The sequence below is a fragment of the Mauremys reevesii genome, linkage group 4 (assembly GCF_016161935.1).
Source record: "Mauremys reevesii isolate NIE-2019 linkage group 4, ASM1616193v1, whole genome shotgun sequence".
In the NCBI taxonomy this organism is placed as follows: Eukaryota; Metazoa; Chordata; order Testudines; family Geoemydidae; genus Mauremys; species Mauremys reevesii.
The window spans coordinates 111,675,722-111,687,949 of NC_052626.1; the positions used below are offsets into that span (position 1 = coordinate 111,675,722).

Here is a 12,228-nt window from a genome sequence, read left to right on the forward strand (position 1 = left end):
AGATCCATCAGTAATGTCGATGATTATTAATACCTAGCTCTGATACAATGCTTTTATACGTAGGTCCATTGACTTCAATGTGGCAATGTCAATTTACACCAGCTGAGGATCTGGCCCGGCATGTTCATCTGAAGCTCTTCTTGCCCTCTAGAAAATGATCCCTTGTAAACTCTCTCTTTGAAAGCTTCAGAGGGCATTGACTTTTCATGGTGTACTGAGTAATTAGCGAGTATAATCATTAACCTGCTCACAACAGTCTTTTTTAGCTTCTCACTTTCGAGAACCTGGTTGTCTGGCTAAATCAACCAGAGACTGTTAGGGATCCTGTGGAAGTGTGTCTGTTTTGCACAGGCTTGTAACACTAGCAAAATTAATACGGGGGTGGCAGCCCCTATCAGAGTGGCTGCACTAAGTGGTTGCAATGGCATGACCGCTAGTGCAGAGAGGACATATGCCTTTCTGCCACCATGTCATGAAAACCTGCTGTAAACATGGTGTATAGGAAAACAGATGTCATCTGCCTGTTTCCTGCCACATAGCACCTCAGCAGGGAGAAGTATAGGAAACAGTATTGGAACAGACCCATGGCTTGTCTAGTCTGGCATCCTGTCTGCAGTAGCTTCTTCTACTGGATGCTTCATTGGAAAATGAGAAGCCCCTTAAAGGTGAATTGTGATGTGTCCATGTCAGTTCATCTCACAACTGCCCCACACTGTCCCACCATGAGATACGAAGAGGAACCATGCAATAACAATGCCTTCAGCTTTCCCTTCTACCAGTTTGAACCTGGCAGTCTTTACTCAGGCAAATCTCAGCAGCAGCCTAGTGTATCAGTGGCAGTGACTTACGGTATAAATCTTTTGCACTCATTCTCGAAGCACCATCTGCTTTGCCCAAGCTGCTGCTGCAAAAGAAAAGAAAAGGAGCAAATGAACAATAAATCTCAAAGGTTTTTTTTGTTTTTTTTTTTGTTTTTTACTGGATTCATTTGAGCAACACGGATGGTAACCAGTTGATCTGGTCTAGTGCTTGAATGGCAAATTGCAACGGGCTTTTCAAACCAGCTTAATGGCAAATGGCAATGGGTTTTTCACATCAGCTTGCGTTAGTGTGTAAGTGAGGTAGTTATCAGGACCCTGCCTGGTGAGCTGGAGGAGTATCAGTCACTGACACCAATTCTCCAGTGACGCCTCCGATTGCAACAAGCTGGGATGCCTTGCAGGAAGCTCGAATGCCATCATGTTTGCACAGTCTGTTGGAGAGATCTAATTTTTGTGAGGGGAGGGGATCTGACCTACTCCTGTTTGAGGTTTTGCTCACTCCAAGGAGTAGCCCACTGGCTTTCCCTTCAGGCAGGTCAGACCAAAAAGGGCAGAGGACCCTCTGCCTAAGACAACGGATGTATGGATCTTCCACCACTGACCATCACCCATTTTTCTCTCTTTGTTCTCCCAGAGTCCGCTGGTCTCTTCTAGTCTGTAGGGCTTTGTCACAGGCTGGCTGGCCCTTTAAGGCAAGCCGGGCTCAGCTTTGCCTGTGACCAGACAGCTATTCCCCAGCTGAATGTGATGGAGACTTAATTATAATGCCTGGTCCCAGCTGTGAGGGATCAGAGAGAGGACAACGTAAACAGAGCTGTGAACTCAGTTCAGAGAGGAGCTAGGAGAGTCCCCTTTCTCAGAAGTGCCTGGGGAACTTAGGCTGGAGGACACAACTCAAGGAGCAGGTCAGGTTCCTGTGGCGGACTATGAGGTAGGGCCTCTGAGGAGCAGGGAGATCCCCGAGGAAGGGGACGTAGTGGAGGAGACCTGCGGCGGTGAGGAAGCAGCATAGGAGAAACTCTGCTGGGACAAGGGGGGCGGGGGGGCGAGAACTTCCAGGTTGCCTAAGAGGGTCAGAAGAACTATTAGTCTGGGTATTTATTTGGACTTACAGTTGGATTTCTGTTACCCTGGAAAGGGGCTGAACTTGAGGGGTGATGGCCACACAAAATCCAAACAGCAACAGGCCATTATGAGCCAGCACAGGTGGTCAACAGGGGGCATAAGCAGCAAAGTAACCTGCAATGCCATGTCCTGATGCCAGGGGGTGCTATAGCAATGGGGCCAGCCAGGATAGTGAGCTGTGTCCTGGTTTCCCCCCTCCTGGGGCAGGCAGCAGCTCAGAGTTTTGTAATGTACTGCCACATGCACCCTGCTGTCCAGTGTTGACTGAATCTTTCAGGGAGAGAAGGGAGAGATTTTGTAGATCCAGGCAGAGTATAATTTGAATCTGCCCCATAGAAATTGTGGGCACCTGAATGAACCCTAGAACTACAGAAACAGGGCAACCAGACGTAGGTTTCTCTTCCCTCTAGAATGTCGATCAAACCACATGGCACTTTGTGGCAAAGCCCTGATGCATGATGGCAGGCGTGAGCATGTTTGGTTTAGACTGCATTGGGACATGGCAAGGTGGAATCTTCTCTGGCCCTAGCTGGGGAGACCCAAGTAAGTGAGCAGGAGAAAGTGGAGTCCCTCCCTTAAGGGAGAACCAGGAGTGGAAGGAAATGTGTTTGTGGTTTTTCTTTGATTATACAGATTTGATTAAGGGAGGGAGGGAATTTAGTGATTTATGCACTGGGACTCGGGAGACATGGTCTGGGAAATTAAGGGAATCAGGAGACCTGACTCTGCTACTGACTTGCTGTTTGACCATAGCCAGGTCACTTAACCTATATGTTCATCAGTTTCTCCATGTGTCAAATGGGAATTATAATCACTTTTATAAAGAGCTGTGAGCCCCTCTGATAGAAAGTGCTGTCTAATGTGTTTGTGGTGGCAGGTAATAATCTATTGCAGTTTCTGGGGATGAGCCATTCAGCCAAACTTTGTCATTCAGGTTCTTACTTTGCAGAGCCAGGCTGGCTGCTGGTAGATCCTTTGAGACTCATGTTGCTGTCAAGACATTAAACTGTAACAGAAACAAAGGAGTTGCAGTTAGCACATTCCGCATTCCACTTGTTTGACCTGATGAAATGTTTGCCTGGGTGTGAACCACACTTCACAATCAGACTTCGTTCGGCATCTGGGGCTCCAGCCTCTGATTCTGTGCCCACAGTCAATAGTGTGTGCAGACAATAGTATTTAGATGCACCTAATGTGCTTCCATAACCTCTCCCCACCCCACATCTGTTGTATTGCTATAGCTCCCTATATAGAACACCTAATGTGTGCACACACACTGACAAAAGTCCTGGATTCAAATTCCACAGCAGGTTGTAGGCCCATTCCTAACCTAATGTTTTCAGTTTGTTCTATGTTGTTGTTTTATGACTTGCTGCTGGCATTACAGCACGGTATCATTAAAGGCTGCTGCAGTGTTAGAGGTCCGTCATTTAGATGACAGATTAATCCATCTCTGCCCAGGTAGAAGGTAAAGCCTTTTAAAGCCAGTTCCAGTGCCTGAGGCTGTGTATGTGTGAATTGCTGCTGAGCTCACAAGGGCAGCTGCTGTCTCTTTACAATCCCCACACTGCTGATATCTGATGGATCTCTTTGTGCAGTGCTTTAGGATTGCTGGAGAATGGGCTGTGCTCTATAAACCCCAGTTAATAATAATATATGGAGATATATCTATCTCATAGAATGGGAAGGCACCCCCAAAAGTCATTGAGTTCAGCCCCTGCTGTCACTCGCAGTACCGAGATCCCTAAGTGGCCCCCTCAAGGATTGAGCTCACAATGCTGGGTTTAAAAGGCCAATGCGCAAACCACTGAGCTATCCCTCCCCTGTGTTCTGTTCACTTTAGCGCTGTTTTATGTGCGGTTCATACCTCCCCTGAAACCACTGCACTATGGTTGCAACTTAATGCAACCTCTCTGAAGTCCAAAGTGTTGCGTGGGTGTAAATGAGAGCAGGATTTGGCCCAGGGAGTTGGCAGTTTACCTCCAGGATCCTAAAACAGAAAGCTCTAATGGGGGAGCTGACTGACAGAGGGGTCACCTTGAGAACTGTAGCACTTGTGTTGCTTCATAAATTCTGTCAGAAAGCGCAATGCTGTGAGATCTACCTCCCTTTCTCCTCCCATTATAGGGCTAGATTCAATCACACCCCATCTGTTTTTTGAGGTAGCAGCCCCTGCATGCTGCCCCATCAGAAAATCCATTATTGTGGAAGTATGGCAGAGCTTTATACAAGCTCCCAGAGAGAAGCTATGTGGAGTTCTACTGAATCTGGACAAGCCATAAAATGAAATGATTTTTAAGTGATGGTTGATAACAGTGGAGCACCAGGGGAATAAGCCATTGCACTCAGGAGAACAGCCAAAGAATTTATCCTGCATAATGGTCTAGCAGGAGCCTCAAAGGAAGTCAGAGCCATCTGCCACCTATTAAAATTTGCTGTTAAGGTTGCCAGCTCTCCAGGATTGGCCTGGAGTCTCCAGCAATTAAAGATTCATCTTTCATTAAAGATTATGTTGCGTGATGAAACCTCCAGGAATATGCCCAACCAAAATTGGCAACCCTAATTTGCTGTAAGATCCATGCACACATGAAGGCTTCATAAAGTTTCATCTGGCCAAGTGTGGGATTCACATGCATAGCCATTGCTGGCATTTCGATGGGAGTGTCGCATGTAAATTCCCTGGATTTATCTAGAGTAGAAAGATGCCACTAATTTTCTTAAAGATGAGTCATCATGCTGTGACAGCCACTTCAGTAACAGAGTGCAGTTACAGTAGAATGAGTGGTACATGCTAAGGGCCTGATCCAGAACTCACTGAAGTCAGTGGAAGGCTCGGGCTGCCCATCAGGAATTGGGCATTGTGCTAGGTACTGTACACACACACACACACACACACACACACACACACACACACACACACACACACACACACACACACACACACACACACACGATCTCTGCCTGAAAGAGCTTACAGTCTAACTGTGTGATGAGAGGCAACAGGTGGATTCAACAAGCAGACATGGGGAGCATGAGGTGACAGTGAGAATAATAACTAGTGTACTAAGCAGCAGTCACAGCATACCAGGTGCCTAGCCACGCTCAGGTATCTGTGGGTGTAACCCATACTAATATGGAGTGATGCTTTGTCTCCTTCTAGTGGCTAATGAGAGTGCTACCATCACTCAAACTGCACAAGCTCCTGTAATTCGAGCAGTCGCGGCTCCTGCTTTTTAGATCTGAGGGTCAGTCCCTGCAGATGGACGGGAGGGCTGGTGTTATATTAGGTTAATTAATACAGATCATAGTGCCACATTCCACCCTGGAAGTGGCTTCGCTAGTTGTTGAATGATTCCCTGTATCTATATGGGGAACAGGATCAACTAAGCATGAGCTCCCAAAGTATATCTGGGGCCAAAAGTGCTAATGCGATCCTAAAATGCATAAACAGAGGCATCTCGAGTAGGAGCAGAGGGGTTATTTTCCCTCTGTATTTGACACTGGTGTGAGAGCTGCTGGAATACTGTCTCCAGCTCTGGTGCCCACAAAACAAGAAGGATGTTGATAAATTAGAGACAGTTCAGAAAAGAGCCACAAAAATGATTAGAGGATTAGAAAGCATACCGTACAGTAATAGACTCAAGGAGTTCAATCTATTTAAATGAACAAGGAAGATGAAAGGGTGGCTTGATGAAGGGGTACCTATATGGGGAACAAATATTTAATAATAGGCTCTTCAGTCTAGCAGACAGAGGTGATCCAATGGCTAGAAGTTGAAGCTAGACAAATTCAGACTAGATATATGATGTAAATTTTTAACAGTGAGAGTAATTAACCATTGGAACAATTTACCAAGGGTCATGGTGTTTTCTCCATCACTGACAATTGTTAAATCAAGATTGGATGTTTTTCTAAAAGATACACTCTAGGAATCATTTTGGGGAAGGCCTGTGTTACACAGGAGGGCAAACTAGATGATCATAGTGGTCTATTCTGGCCTTGGAATCTATGAATCTATTATAATTATTTATATTGTGTTAGCTAGTTAACAGTGCTAGGTAAATTGAGAGAGAGCGCTCCGCCCAGTGAGCTTACAGTCTAAAAGAACACAAAACAGGAAACGCACAAAATGCCCAGGGAGCTAGCAGGCACGTGTTTCAGTACTTCCATCCCTCTCATTTAATGCAGCATTATTACTATTATTTGTTAGTAGTATTTAACCCTTGCCTGATTTCCCACCCCCAAACTATTTCATTATCATGAAGTCTCATGTGATTATGCCGCTAATACTTCTCACCAATAGGTCTTGTCTATATGTAACTGAGGGTGTGATGTCTAACTGAGTTAGTTAAATCTGGGCAAAATCTTCTTTTGTGAACACTCTGAATCTCATTTTAAACCTGGCTTATAGCAGTTAAACTCAATTCCTTATCGACAGATCTGTAGCTGAAAAGCACTATGCAAGAGTTAGGGGTGGTATGATTATTATTAAGCTAAATTGCGATAAACCGAGTGTAAGTGGGTTTTAAATAGATTTACAGTTAAACTGTTTCAGCTTTGAATATAGACATGGACCAAAGAAAATGTGTGAGCACTGAGGCCTGTGATCAACCCCTCCCCCCCTTCCCCTTGGGTTCTTTCCTCTCTGGGGGGGCATCTCCAAAGCCTCCAGTACTGGTGCAGCCTCCAGCGCTCGCTCTGGGTTCTGCTTGCTCTCACTTTGTTTCTTACTCATGCTTCCTGATGAAAGAATTCCTGAAATCTCTCTTTATCTTCCTAATGGGTGCGGTTGTTTGCTACATATTTCATGGGGCACTAGGTGTGTGCATTTTAAAAAGAAACAAGAGGCAAATTTAGTAATATGATTATTAGAACATTGTGTATCAGGATCACTTTATCTCTGCTACCATTTTCTTCTGTTGTTTCCTCCTCAGACCTTCCGTTTCTCATCCCCCTCAGTAGGAAATTTGCCTTTGTTTAAATCAGTATTTAAAGTAGCAGTAGATGTGATACATCTGGACTCTAGTAAAGCTTTTGACACATTATATTCTTTAAGCAAACTAGGGAAATCAGGTCTAGATGAAATTACTATTAGATGGGTGCACAACTGGTTGCAAAACTGCACTCAAAAAGTAGTTATCAATGGTTTGCTGTCAAAGTGGGGGATAGATCTAGTGGGGTCCCACAGGGATCTGTCTTGGGACCAGTACTATTCAATATTTTCATTAATAATTTGGAGGATGGGGCTGGGGAGAGTATGCTTATAAAATTTGCAGATGCCACCAAGCTGGAAGGGTTTGCAAGCACTTTGTAGGGCAGAATTGTAATTCAAAATAATCGTGTTATACTGGAGAATTGGTCAGACATGAACAAGACGGAATTCAATAAAGACAAGTGCAAAGTACTACACTTAGAAAAAATAAAATGCACAAATACCAAATAGGGAATAAGTGGCTAGGCAGCCGTACTGCAGGATTTGGCGGTTATAGTGGATCACTGAGTTGACAGTGCGATGCTGTTGCTTAAAAGGCAACTGTCATTCTGGGATGTATTAGTGTGGGAGTGTCATATGTAAAACATGGGAGTGTCCTGGTCTGCTCAGCACTGGTGAGGTCTCAGCTGGAGTACAGTGTCCAGTTTTGGGCACCATGCTTTTAGACAGATGTGAACAAACTGGAGAGAGTCCAGAGGAGAACAAAAATGATAGAAGATTTAGAAATCATGACTGTCAGGAAAGGTTGAAAGAATTGAGCATGTTTAGTCTTGAGAAAAGAAGACTGAGGAGGGACATAACTTCAAATATGTAAAAGGTTGTCATACAGAGGAGAGAGATCAATTGTTCTCTGTGTCTCCTGGCTTAGTTTGCAGCAGTGGAGATTTAGGTTAGATATTAGGGGGAAAGTTCTAACTATACAGATAGTTAAGCACTGGAATTGGTTCCTACAGAGGTTTTTAAGAACAGATTAGACAAATACCTGTCATAGATGGTTTAGATATATTGAATCCTGACTCAGGACAGGGTGATGGATTAGTTTCATTGCACTGCGACCCCCTACTGACAACAAAAATTACTACACAACCCCAGGATGGGGGACCAAAGCCCAAGGGCTTCAGCCCCAGGTTGGGGGCCTGTAACCTGAGCCCCACCACCCAAGGCTGAAGCAGTGGGGCTTTGGCTTGGGTCCTAGGATCCAGCAATTCTAATGCCAGCTCTGACGACCCCATTAAAACGGGGTCGTGACCCACTTTGGAGTCCCAACCCACTGTTTGAGAACCGCTGGATTAGATGACTTCTTGAGGTCCCTTCTAGCCCTGTGATTCTATTATTCTGTTTTGGTGAACTACCCCAGGTTAATTTATCTGATGGTGTAGGGCAGTGTTTTTCAAAGCCCATGGATTGTGACTGCCAAGGGGGGAAAGGGGGTCACAAAAGGCAATCACGGGGGTTGTGAGGCATTGCATATTGATACTTTTTTACTCTTACTTTTATAATAAATGTGAGAGGGTCATGAAAAATTTTGACTTTGGATAAAGGCTTGCCAACCTGGAAAGGCTGAGCAATGCTGGTGTAGTGTGTAGGAATAGTAGTAACGCCTCATTCTAATATAGTGCTTTTCATCTCAAAGTGCTTTGTAAAGGGGGCACATATTAGAGCACGACGGAGAAACTTCTACAGAAGCATATTCCGTCAAAATATTCAGTTCCAACTCAATCAAAATGCTTCATGAAATCGGGTTGATTTTGCCGGAATTTCCTTTCTGAAGAAAACTGGAATAAAAAGTTCTGACAATGTTGAAATGCCCCGTTTCAACCTTTTTGGAATGAAATGATTTTTTGTTTTGAAATGTTGTGTTCTAATACTCCATAAAAAAAAAAAGTCAAAACTTAAACAACACATTTCAGTCTTTTAAAAATGAAAGACTTTGTTTGACCCATAATCAATTTTGTTTGGAATTTTCTTTCCTGGAAAATTTTGAAATTTTTGGTTTTTCATTCTGATTTGCAAGGAAGCCAAATTTCAAAATCTCAAAAGCCTTCATGAAATGGAGTTCTGTCCTCCGCACGGCGCTAGTCAGTATCATCCACCCCCATTTGACAGATGAGGAAACAGAGGCATGGAGAATGATTTGTTCAGGGTCACACACAGGCCAGTGACAGAGCTAGGAACAGAATGCAGGTTTCCTGAGTGCTCTAGCCACTGGAGGTCATACTGCCTGGCATAGTATTGCTGTCTAGGGTAGTATCTCTCTAAATAGGAATATCCCTATATAGCTCAGATGGGATGGCCTCCCTAAAAAAAGACTAATCACAAGCAGAGCAAACAGTCAAATGAAATTGAACTGAATATGTAGCCATGTTATTGGGGCATGAGATGAAGCCAGTCTAACCACACATGCTAATGCCACTTCCAGTATAGCCCTACAATAGAAAAGGGTTGGCAGGAAGTGAATCCATTGATTAAAAATGGCTACAAAACCTACAGATCTGCTGTAGATTGGCCAAAGCTGCAACATTTGAATACATATCTTAATTCCTATTCGTTATTTGGATTACAGTTGTGTTCAGAGGCACCCCAGAGATTAGGGTCCCTTGGGCTAATCTCTGTACACACACACAGTCTCCGCCCCAAAAAGTTTACAACCTAAATAGACAAGGCAGATGGGTGAAGTGACTTGTCTCAAATCACCCAGCAGGTCAGCAGCGGAGCTGAGGTCTCCTGGATCCTAGTTCAGGGCTCTATCCACTAGTCCGCACTGCCCTAATATAAAGGGTTGATTGCCACTAGGAGTTTTGCTTCAGTCCTATCTCCAAAATGTGAGCTAGCTAGGGAGTGATGCTGAGAGCTTCACATTGGAGTTTAACCCTTTCGCTGCCAACAGACCATGTCCTTGTCTTCATCAGCCTTGCAACTGAAATGTCTGTCTGTGTGACTGGCATGATGGCGTCTATCTGATGGATCAGCCCCGAGGGGCAGATCATGTTTTCCTAGGTGGAGCTGGCATATCATATTCAGCATGGGCCGGGTTAACTGGAGCAAGCACAGAAAGGGGTTAATTAAGTCAGCTGTCTGAAGTCCTTCTTTGCGTATTTTCTGGCCCAGGAAATGTTGAATTGTCCCTAAGAGATTATGCATTTTCTAAAGTCTCACCAAATGGTGGGATTGAAATGTAATGGAAATCTGAACAGAATCCTAGTCGGGGGAGGAGCTTTAGCATGTTAGCCACTGCCATGTGATCACTCTAGCTGAAATGGAACCTGTGGGTGTCAGCAGGAGCGAAGGGAGCCTGGCATGACATGGGCCAGCTCTCATGTTGCCGTCAATGCCAAGTTCCCTCCCCCTCTTCCTTCAAAGTGGGTGAAGGAGACAACGGACACGGGTAGGAGAGAGGTCTGGGCAGTGAGAGCAGGGCTGGCACCTTCCGTGGATGCTGTCAAGCATAATTAATGAATGCATAGGAAATACTTCCTGATCCTCGGAGAGAGGAGACCCTGCACAAGGATCAAATGTTATTAGTGGAAAGGGGTTTGCGATGATGAGATGTTTGTGACAGAAATGCTGCCCTTGGGGGCTCACACAGGGGGCAGGTCTGACCTTACTTTGCCTTTGGTGGCCACACTTGTGGTCAGTGCCGATAGAAAGGATCACACAAGAATGCTAGATTAGGGAAAGCCTGAGCAAATAACACCAGGCTCCAGTTAGAAACATTAGCTGTTGATCACATGATGTTATCTCTTGAAGTGCCCAGGATAACAAAGCTCCATCTGTTCATGCCGCTGGACAGTTTTGGAAGCATATGTAGCGCTGGGGAAAGGGCCTAATTAGTGCCTAAATTTGCCTGTGCCCACAAGAACAGTTACAGCACAGCCAGCAGCTGTACAGGCTGCCCTACGCTGCTGTGCCAGCACACATCTACTACAGCCTGGGCTGTCCATCTCCAGAGGCGAGAGTGTCGTTCCGTCTTCCATGGCCTGTTATGTCCCCCCTGCCCCATTACTGGGCTCCTGGAAAACATTAATGCATTCATCCTCCCAGCACTCCTGGGGGAAGTATTAGCCTTGTTTTACGAGGTCAGCTGTTTGTGTGTGTGAGGCATTGAGTGACTTGCCAAGTCACATAGGGAGTTCGTTGCAGAGCCAGGAATTGAACCCAACTCTCCTGATCCTCCATCTAATGCCTTCGTGATAGAACCATCTTCCATTGTTTCCCCATCATGGTTTTGCTGGGTTTGCCAATGAGGGTGCCTGTTAGTGCCACCTGCAGTGTGGTTTCTGTGACGTTGAGACCAATACACTAGGTACTGGTCTGAGATCACTGGTTTATTTCACACACGCTGCCGAACAGCCATTTGATGGCAATGAATTTCCGCCACTACCAACCTAAGCTGGATTTGAACATGTGAACGAGAAGTGAAGGGCTCTGTTACCCACCACCAAAAAATCCATCTGTCTAAACAAAAACAAATGAAGAAGAAAATGATTCACATTTGTCACTGAGTGTGGGGGAGACAAGGCCCTGCACCCCCGACTTCCAGTGATTCACCATGACTCAGCCAGCCAGTAAAACAGAAGGTTTATTTAGACAACAGGAACACAGTCCAAAACAGGTCTTGCCGGTACAGACAACAGGACCCCCTTTAGTTAGGTCAATCTGGGGGCACCAGGGAGGCCACAGCCCCATTGGGAAGCTCAAGCCCCATTGGGGTGCCCCTCTCTATTTCCCAGCCAGCTCCAAACTGAAATTCCCTTCAGCCATCTCACTCAGCCTCCCCCCAGTTTCTCCCCCAGCCTTTGTGTCCTTTGTCCAGTTTCCGGGCAGAGGTATTACCTGGCCTCCAACCCCCGTCCTGGGTTCTCATGTTACATGCTCAGGTATCCTCCCTTCCCCAATGCAGACAATCCCAGCAAAACTCCCCTGAAACCTTCCCAGGTCAATACTCCCCGCTCAGTATTCAAAGAACACATCAAGAACATTCCCACTTTGTCACGACATTCAAGAAAGGTCTGTCTTGTTTTAGTTGGAAGGGAAGTCAACTGTTGCAAGGGAGATCAGCACCCGGCACTCAGGTGTTGGCCTTTGGGCAAAGAAGCAAATGTGTTTCAACCTTTTCATCGTTGTTGTTGTAAATCTTCTCTGCAACATTAGGGTCAAGTTTTTAAAAAACTGTTTTCCAAAATGTGCCCCCCAAATTTTGTTTGTTTTCTCATGAGCAAATCTGGTGGGGTTGGTGCTTGTTTTGGATGGATGGCTCCTGCTTTCAGATGAGGGGAAGACTGGCCAACT

General features: G+C 45.3%; 1 protein-coding gene and 1 long non-coding RNA gene across 4 annotated transcripts in view; one reads left to right on the top strand and one right to left on the bottom strand.

Annotated features, from left to right (window-relative positions):
• The window catches only part of LOC120404630, a 143,349-nt gene that overhangs the window by 91,665 nt on the left and 39,456 nt on the right, over positions 1 to 12,228 (top strand). The window lies entirely within an intron of this gene.
• The window catches only part of EPS8L2 (EPS8 like 2), a 116,499-nt gene that overhangs the window by 85,318 nt on the left and 18,953 nt on the right, over positions 1 to 12,228 (bottom strand). For both annotated transcript variants that reach the window (XM_039537474.1, XM_039537473.1), the window contains exons 2-3: positions 2,889 to 2,952; positions 849 to 904 (exon numbers count right to left, since the gene is read on the bottom strand). In XM_039537474.1, the coding sequence (XP_039393408.1) occupies positions 849 to 904; positions 2,889 to 2,932 (100 nt within the window). In that variant the 5' untranslated portion in view covers positions 2,933 to 2,952. The remainder of the gene's footprint in view (positions 1 to 848; positions 905 to 2,888; positions 2,953 to 12,228) is intronic.